Source organism: Sapajus apella, unplaced genomic scaffold (genome assembly GCF_009761245.1).
Source record: "Sapajus apella isolate SASKATOON/1434 unplaced genomic scaffold, GSC_monkey_1.0 scaffold110, whole genome shotgun sequence".
NCBI lineage: Eukaryota > Metazoa > Chordata > Mammalia > Primates > Cebidae > Sapajus > Sapajus apella.
This window is the reverse complement of record NW_022437050.1, coordinates 2,992,082-3,001,987: the sequence shown is the minus strand read 5'-3', so window position 1 is coordinate 3,001,987 and position 9,906 is coordinate 2,992,082. Positions and strand designations below refer to the sequence as shown.

General features: G+C 43.7%; 1 protein-coding gene across 1 annotated transcript; it reads right to left on the bottom strand.

Annotated features, from left to right (window-relative positions):
• Window positions 1-4,799: 4,799 nt before the first annotated feature.
• Window positions 4,800-8,665, bottom strand: MED7 (mediator complex subunit 7). Its single transcript, XM_032259560.1, has 2 exons — window positions 8,315-8,665; window positions 4,800-5,804 (listed from the first exon to the last, which is right to left on the bottom strand). Exon 2 carries the CDS (start codon window positions 5,785-5,787, stop codon window positions 5,086-5,088), a length of 702 nt encoding a protein of 233 aa, XP_032115451.1. The 5' UTR covers window positions 5,788-5,804; window positions 8,315-8,665; the 3' UTR covers window positions 4,800-5,085.
• Window positions 8,666-9,906: the final 1,241 nt, after the last annotated feature.

Sequence of the window (9,906 nt, the reverse complement as noted above, 5' to 3'; positions counted from 1 at the left end):
GCATGCTGGTGCATGCCTGTAATCCCAGCTACTTGGGGGGAGGCTGAGGCAGGAGAATCACTTGAACCCAAGAGGTGGAGGTTGTGGTGAGCAGAGATCGTGCAATTGCACTCCAGCCTTGACAACAAGAGTGAAACTTCATCTCAAAAAACAATGTGAACACATACACATACCTTGAAAAGAGAAGATAATGTGGACAAGGTGCTTTGAACAGGCAATAGGAACATAACTGGAAGCAAGATTCTTCTGAAGGTTCTGTAATGGCTGAGTGGTTAAGACACAAACTTATCATCTTCAACAATTAATCTGTCTTCTTATCTTTCTTACATTTTCCTTCCCCCTTTACACACATCCAACACTTAAACTAGTATCAGGCATGGAGAGGACCACAGTTAAGTACTCATCAAATGAATACCACGAATAAATGAATAGCTGGAGGAAAACTACTCGCATAAAGAGAATACGAATTTGTACAATCTGTTTATCTTTGCTATTAAGTTTACATGTGTGGCCAGGTGCTGTGGCTCACGCCTGTAATCCCAGCACTTCGGGAGGCCGAGGCGGATGGATCACAAGGTCAAGAGATGGAGACTATCCTGGCCGACATGGTGAAATCCCATCCCCATCTCTACTAAAAATACAAAAATTAGCCAGGTGTGGTGATGCATGCCTGTAATCTCAGCCACTCAGGAGGCTGAGGCAGGAGAATTGCTTGAACCCCGGAGGCAGAGGTTGCAATGAGCTGAGATCGGACCACTGCACTCCAGCCACTCCAGCCTGGGCAGCAGAGTAAGACTCCATCTCAAAAAAGAAAAAAGCTTACATGTGCCTAATTTGTAATGGACAGCTGATCATCATTAGCTCAGCACCCCTCCCTTCCTCTGAGAGACATACTGACTCTTCTATACATGGACATAGTGGAGACTGTCAAATTCTTAAGGGATTCAAGTCCCAGTTGATTTGCCCAGTTGGAATCAGGTATGCAACTCCTCATTCCTTATGTCTAGCTGATTAATTAACCTCCCCTCATTTTTTTTTAAAGTTTGTATTTGAGAGAGAAGGAACTGCCAGACAGTGGTACACACAGAAATACTTAACACTTGGAGCTGTTAGCCACCATGTCCTCTACCTACATCATTAAAGAAGTTCATCTGTAAAAAGAATGACGCTAACAGGAAGGATGGTCTCCAGGTTTACTAACTCAAAACTCCATCCAGCCACTTCTGTCCTCCTCATGATTTTTATATTCAACTTATCCTTCAGTCAACATACCCATGTCCTTTCTTTTTTTTAATTAAGTTGTAATAGAGACGAGGTCTCACTATATTGCCCTAGTTGGTCTCAAACTCCTGAGCTTAAGTGATCCTCTCACCTCGGCCTCCCAAAGTGCTAGGATTACAAGTGTGAGCCACCACACCTGGCCCATACCCCATATCCTTTTCATAAATTCATCTTTTTGCTTAAACTAGTTCAAGTAGGGTTTTGTCAACAGTAACAAAGCACTGATTAATGCAACATTCTGTAACCACTGCACAAGAGAATCATCTTCAGATTTCTTAAAACTAATGCTAACACTACAGTTCAAAAAAATGAAATCAGAATCTCTGCAGTGCAGGGTCTGGGCATTAGCCATTTCAAAAGCTGCTTAAAAGGTGATCCTTCCAGACATTTCACTTCAGTAAATCAATCTTTCGAGAATATTCATTATAAGCAGATGTGTAGAGATATATTCTAACACAATATTAAAAGACCTTACATTATGCTTTTAAACTTGTGTCAACCATCAGACCACTAGAGCTTCTTCATTCCAGTCTAATAGCAACAGTTCACATCAGAGGCCTTTAGGAATTTATGTCAAGTCCCACTCACAGATCTGCAAGACCAGATCCTCCCCAGTGGCATTTTGTTGTTGTTGTTGTAGAGACACAGTCTCGCTATGTTGCCCAGGCTGGTCTCAAACTCCTGGCCTAAAGACATCCTCCTACCTTGGCCTCCCAAAGTGCTGGGGTTACAGGCATGAGCCACTGTGCCTGGCCCCCAGTGGCATTTTAATTCCTCAATGCCCACCCCCCACCCCACCCCGCCCAACACACACACACATTCTTATATAAGTAGTGTTGTGGCTCTTATGTGATTTTGTTTTTGAGATGCAGTCTCACTTTGTCACCCAGGCTGGGGCACAGTGGTGCGATCTCAGCTCACCGCAACCTCTGCCTCCTGGGTTTAAGCAATTCTCTGCCTCAGCCTCCCGAGTAGCTGGGATTACAGGCGCATGCCACCACACCTGGCTAATTTTTGTATTTTTAGTAGAGATGGGGTTCCAACATCTTGGCCAGGCTGGTCTTGAACTCCTGACCTCGTGATACACGCCCCCACCCCAGGTCTCCCAAAGTACTGGGACGACAGGTGTGAGCCACCGCTCCCATAGGTGATTCTGTTTTTTACATGCAAAGATTTTCAAAGTAGCCAAAAACTGGTTTTGCACCTCAGTCCAACACCTTCTTCAAGGTTCTCAAAGAAAGAGAATTTTCTTTGGAGAGCTGCTCAAGTGCTATGCAATGTCCACCTTTCTCCCTTACAAGGGGATGCTCTCCCCACTACAAATTAAGCTTGAGAGCCTGAACTATGTCCTCTGGAGTCTCTGAGGCGGAAGATCTATATCAAATACATTACATGCCAGAAAAAAAACAAAAGTTGAGACTAGCCAACTAACTGCCTTTCTGATAAAGAGGTGTCTACCTAGGGACAGCTTACACTCCCAGGATCTGTGAAGGCACAGTATGCACATTTCATAGAGAAGTGACCTGTAGTCATTTTTTTTTTTTTTTTGAGACAGAGCATTGCTCTGTCACCCAGGCTGGAGTGCAGTGACACCACCTTGGCTCACTGCAACCTCCGTCCCCTGGGTTCAAGCGATTCTCATGCCTCAGCCTCCTGAGTAGCTGGGATTACAGGTGCCCACCACTATGGCCGGCTAATTTTTGTAATTTTAGTAGAGATGGCCATGTTGGCCATATTGGTATAGAACTCCTGACCTCAAGTGATCCACCCACCTCGGCCTCTCAAAATGCTGGGATTACAAGCGTGAGCCACTGTGCCCAGCCTCCTATAGACAATTTAAAGTGAATTTTGCTAGCTCTAGGACCAATGAAAGTCTAATGGAGCAAATCCCTATGCTAGAAACCAGGGGCTAAGGAAGAAATCAAAAAGTAGACATCTACAGAAAGGCATCGCCTCTCAATGGTTTTTTGTTGTTTTTTTTTGAGTTTTGCTTTTGTTGTCCAGGCTGGCGTGCAATGTCACCATCTCAGCTCACCACAGCCTCAGCCACCCAAGTTCAAGTAATTCTCCTGCCTCAGCCTCCTGAGTACCCAGGATTACAGGGATGTGCCATCACGCCTGGCTAATTTTGTATTTTAGTAGAGACGGGGTTTCTCCATGTTGGCCAGGCAGGTCTTTTTTATTTACTTATTTTTTATTTTTTTAAAAGATGGGGTTTCACCATGTTGGTCAGGCTGGTCTTGAACTCCTGACCTCAGGTGATCTGCCCACCTTGGCCTCCAAAGTGCTTGGATTACAGGCATTAGTCACCACGTCTGGCCAGCCAGGCAGGTCTTGGAACTCCCAACCTCAGGTGATCCACCTGCCTCAGCCTCCCAAAGTGCTGGGATTACAGACGTGAGTCACTGAGCCTGGCCTCGGTGGTTCTTAATCTTGATAATGTATCATAATCACATAGGCTTCTTAAAATACAGCTTGCTGGAATCTACACCTAGAACTTTCTGGTTCAAAGGTCTTGGATGGAGCCAGATAACTTTTTTATTTTTCTGAACTTATGGATTATACTGAAACTTTTATTTCTAGGAAGTCCTCAGATGATACCAATGCTGCTAGTCGAGGACCACACACTTTGAGAAACATTGGCCTACATTTAAAAAAAATGGCAGGGAGAGAACCTCAGATACACAGTCAACTCTTGGTGGAGGAGGTAATGGGCAATGGGGGGAAGAAGAGAAGAAAGTGCTCATATAAAATCCAACTAGCTAGGGGTAGTGTGGAGTTAATGAAAGGAAGACTTAGTCCTCACAGTCATTCAAAGACTCAGACTGACAATTGTTGCCATTTTCAGTGGCTTCCAAACTTATCCCGGATATGGCCATCCAACCAGCAGATAGAAGAGAATGAAGGATCATGCAAGAAATGTTTATGGGGAAAGCCTGGATTCTTATGCCCACATTTCACTCCCTAGAAGTTATTCACATGTTCTCAGAGATGCTGGGAAAGCTGGGAAATGTCCCTGGCTGGGTTGCTGTAGCTCAGCAACTTATCTTCAAAGAAGCTTTAGTAGACACCTAGCAGTCTGCCACCAAACCCCTATTCCATTGTGGACTTAAGCAAGTCTGACTTTAGCTTTAAAGAAAATGTGTAGCTAATAACATAGACATCTTAATTACTAAAATTAAGGTCTGTAACTTAAAGTGACCAAAGGACTTATTACCTGAGTGACTACAGAAAAAAACAATCCATGGGACTTCCTTGCAAGAGTCCATTCAGGACTGAGATAGTGGGTTTATAGGAACAGTTATGAGGGAAAAAAATAAAGTTTCTGTTTTATAACTCTACTGGGTTCCTCTCTATTAACACATCATACTACTTTCTGGAACTTAAGCAAAACTTTTAATTGATTAAGTCTAAAGATCTCATAGTTTTACATTAACAGAGCTTGATGTCTATTACTTAACTGTCGTTCTTAAAGCAAATGATAAATCCCCTTTTCAAGGATGAAAACTTTGCTATTATTGAGGTTATCATCAAAGTTTTACTTCAACTCCAAAACATAGGAATACCCTGTACAACAGCAGCTAACACTTTGCTTTCTAAAGTGATTATTCTTAGTGCAGGGGTACTCATTTGCCTATGCTTGTTATACAGCAAAATTACTGCCTATGACATCTCATAATTGAAAAAATTGGAGTCAAGATTAAAGCTGTTTACATTTTTAGTGAAACCTCTCTTAAGACTGTCCAAAAGAAAATAATATATGATGCTATTTATCAAAAGTAAAAAAGAAAAGAGAAACATCTTTCATGGTCTTTCATTCATTTCATCAATTAGGACACACAAGGCAGCATCTTTCTCTATAATCTGATCTCTCCTATGACCTGAATTTTCTCTTTCTTGTTCATTCTGTCCAGTACAATTGTTGCTATCATCAGCATCCATTGGTTCAGTTTTTACTCTCATTCCTGCTTCTGAATGAGGCAAATCATCAGGCAAAGAAGCCAAGCAATTCTGAATCATTTCAATTACTCGTTCCAGGTGCTTTTGAAACCTCTCAGCTGTTTCAAGTCGTTGACGTTTCTGGACCTCCATCATGACTCTCAAGGTCTCTCTTGCTTGGTGGGGTCGGTATTCATTTATAAGATGATGCACATGTACAAAAAGCAGCTTAAGATCTTCTAGTTTCTCTTCTCGTTTTATACTCCCAGGGCTTCTTATTAATATATCTAAAAGGTCCAAGAAATTAATAAGGATAGACATATTAAGTTTTCTCAGTTCTTTCTTGTGATCAAACTGCATAGGATGAAGCCGTTCGATGCCCTGACTTTCCAAAGGGCGGATGATAAGATCATCACATTGGAACTGATTGCCAAACATCATATAACTGTCTTTTATTGGAGGGGGAGGCTTGGGAGCTAAGCCTTCTTGAATATTTTCATCTGTATATTCTTTGATATATTGCATTGGAGGTGGTGGGAGTGCACTCACTTGCTGTGGTTCACCCATTGTGGACTATCAAGAACCTACAGACACAGACCAAAGATTTATTAGAGTAGAGCCAGGAAACGAAGCTGTTACATTTCGTAACTAGAAAAAGAATATTTTCTTCCTTTTCTTCCAGTAGTTTGGGGCCCAAGACAAGATGATCTTCTTGGTTTCTAAAACTAACATTTATGATAGGGAAAGTCTGCCATCTTTTCTAAATAGGCATTATATTCTCAACCATTCACATATTTTCCATTCTCTCCCTAATATTTTCAGCATTAAAAAAAAAAATGTAGCATCTTTTCATCTCTAAAGAAAATCTTCTGGATTCCACACCTGTTACCACTTATGGGCCATTTCTCTACTCCTCCGTAACCAAACTACACATGTTATCTCCCAATCTCAGGTCATAATCACTTTTGCTTTGTTACAGATTAATTTTTAATAGCAAACACTTACTTGTATCTCTCACACTCTGACAAAATTAACATTGCTAAACCCTAAACACCTGGTATGATCCAAAGTTCCTGAATGAAATGATGATTCAGTTCCATACCCTTTTTGTCACAGTGTGATCAAGGCTCACTATGCAATTTTATATGGACACATTAACTTTTGGTTTTTGTTTGTTTTTTTGAGATGGAGTCTTGCTCTGTTGTCCAGGCTGGACTGCAGTGGTGCCATCTCAGCTCACTGCAGCCTCCAACTCCTGGGCTGAAACAATTCTACTGCCTCAGCCTCCAGAGTACCTGGGATTACAGAAATGCGCCACCATGCCCAGCTAATTTTTGTATTTTTAGTAGAGACAGAGTTTCACCACATTGGCCAGGCTGGTCACTAACTCCTGACCTCAGGTCATCTGCCCGCCTTGGCCTCCCAAAGTGCTGGGATTGCAGGCGTCAACCACCACGCCTAGCCAATATTTAAAAGCTTTTAACATAAATTCAGATTACGGAAAAAGTGCACGAATATACAAAGAACACTTCATATTCTTCACTCGGATTCTCCAAATGTTAACATTTACCTTCATTTGCTTTATTGGTTTCTCATTCCTCTACCTCTAAATACTTGTGTGTTTTCTCATAACAAGAAAGTTTTCTTCTAACCACAGCACAATTACTAAAATCAAGGAATTAACACTGATCTGGTACTTCAAAATACGATTTTTGACGGCTCACGTTTCATCCCACTCAAACCTTTTTAGGTGGGGAGTGCTGCTCTGTACTTTGCTACACCATGTGCATTCCTGTATTTCAGTTGCCCTTTTCCTTAGGCCAACTACACGTTTTGTGGCCTAACATAATCTTCACAACAATTTCATGAATTAAGGTTTTTTTTTGGGTGGTTTTTTTGTTTTGAGACAGGGTCTCAATCTGTCTCTCACGCTGGAGTGCAGCCGTACGATCAAGGCTCACTGCAACCTCTGGCTCCCGGGTTCAAGGGATTCCTGCATAAGCCTTCGGAGTAGCTGGGGACTACAAGTTTGCGCCATCACGCCCAGCTTTTTGTATTTCTCAGTAAAGACAAGTTTCACCATGTTGGCCAAGCTGGCCTGGAACTCTTGACCTCAAGTGATCCGCCCACCTTGGCCTCTCAAAGTGCTGGGATTACAGGCGTATGCCACCATACGGTGCCATGAATTAAGTTCTATTATCAATTTCATTTTAGAGGTGAGTATTCCAAGTCTCAATGAGGGAAGTATTGCCCCAGATCAAAAGGTTAATAAATGATACAACAGGAATTCTTATCCCAGGTCCCTTTAGTACCACAGGGCAAGCTCTCTCATATCCCTAAGCCGTGAAGTATCTACACAATAAGAACTTGCATATTACAAAAATTATATTTCTTTCTCTACTGTCTCTCTAGATGGAACTTTTCAAATAAATTCATTTATTTTAATAAAACCAGAGCCAAGCATCGTAGCCGGTTCTGACTCAAGATCCACTTCGTGTTTGTTCTACTGAGGGAGAAGGAGCTTCACCAGAAGTCGACAGGTATGCCAGGGTCTCAGCCCCAGAGACTTTATTCATTCTGTCTACTGTGAAAGGGCCCCGGAATGTCGCTTTAAAAACTTCTCCAGATAGATCTGACTAGGCTTGTGATCTACCGCCCTCGCCTGCCCCCATGTATCAGCTGTTTCACAATTGCTACCAGAAAAAGGAAAGGCAGGGAGGGCTATTCTCATGTTACAAAGGGCCAGAGAGGGCAAAAGACTCGTCCAAGTCCATATAGCTTAGAAAAACAGCGGCGCGGGGACCAGACACCGGGTCTCTCAACCTCCACTCCGGCTCGGCGTCCCCACATGGAAGAAGCCCCGAGCTGGCCGCATTCAGAGCCCCCTCCTCCAGGATGTCCACCCCGAGGCACCCACAAGTGGCAGGAAGGCCACGCTCTCGGGGAGACTCGGAAGAGAAAGGCGAGAGAGCGCCTTCGGAGGCAGAACTCCTCCATACCTTCCCAGTTCCCAGCCCAGCACAGAGGAAGCCGCGGGGTCCGGAAGAAAAAAACGCACACAGGCGGGGGCCCCAAGCCGTAGCCGCCCACTCACCTCAGCTCTGGCTTTACACTGGTAGCCGCCTTCGCCTCTGCAGCCGAAACTAACTTCCGGCCTCCTTCCGGAAGAAGCCATCGACTCTGTTCTTGATTGGCTACAAGAGCTGTCTTTTAACGAGATTCTAGATCCGCCTCAGACCGAGCGCCTGATCTTGCGCCTGCTTGTATCCTACTCCTCCCAACCCGACCTGTTTGAAAAGTCGCATTTGCGGGGTATGCTTCTTTCTTCGTTTCTTTTTAAATTTAAGGCATAAAATTTAACAAGATACCTTATTGCTTTATTTTTAATCGACCCCTTATTGACCAGGAACAATCTTATATTTTAATGTGTAATATGCTCTTGTAAGACTTCCATGAATTTAGGAATTTATGACACGAAAAGGACCTCCAAAAGAAACGCTTGCTATTGCGCCTGCGTTATGTTCCGCACCCCCCCCCCCACTTACTTAGTCGCAGCTGGTAGTTCTATTCCTTTTGTCTTTTTTAATTTAACGCATACAATTAAGACATCTTCCATACAAATTCGAAAATATAGGTATGCAGGTTTTTTGTTGTTTCTTTCTTTTAGATGGAGTCTCGCTCCGTCGCCCAGACTGGAATGCAAGAGCGCGATTTCGGCTCACTGCAACCTCAGTCTCCGGGGTTCAAGTGAGTCTTGTGCCTCAGCCTCCCAAGCATCTAGGATTACCGACATGTACCACCACATCCAGCTATTTTAATTTTTATTTATTTTATTTTTATTTTTAGTAGAGACATGGTTACACCATTTGGCCAGGCTGGTCTCGAACTCCTGACCTCAAGTGATCTGCCCGCCTTGGCCTCCCAAACTGCTGGGATTATAGGCGTGAACCACCGCGCCCCGCCTCCCCCATCTTAATCCACCACCCCCACCACCCCGCGCACATATCAATTTATTTGTCGAAGAAATCCATGCACATTGAGCATACCTCAATCCAACTTTTCTCCTCACCACTGACCCCAATATGTCCTGCGCCAGTGACTTCCAATGGTCGTTCTCAGCCCTCATATTACTCCATCTGCCAGGAGCATTTGGCACATTTGATTACTTGGATTGCGCCAGGACTCAGTTCTCAAACCATTTCTCAGTCGAATATCTCCAGATGATTACATGCAGGCCCTGGAACACTGTTTCCTCTGCGCTGCAGACCCTCATATCCAGTGGTGACAGGACTTCTTTACCCAGTTGCACTTCACTCAATTGCAAATGTTCCATCTACGGAATCACCTTTTTCTCCTTTCTTCCATACTCCACCGAAACTACCATACCAGTCTTCTGCATTAAGTCTATTTAAAAGTAAGTAAATAGGCCGGACGCGATGGCTCACGCCTGTAATCCCAGCAATTTGACAGGCCGAGGCAGGGGAATCACCTGAGGTCGGGAGTTCGAGACTAACCTGACCGACATGGAGAAGCCCCGTCTCTATTAAAAATACAAAAAATTAGCCGGGCGTGGTGACCCATGACTGTAATCCCAGCTACTCGGGAGGCTCAGGCAGGAGAATCGCTTGAACCTGGGAGGTGAAGGTTGCAGTGAGCCGAGATCACGCCATTTCACTCCAGCCTGGG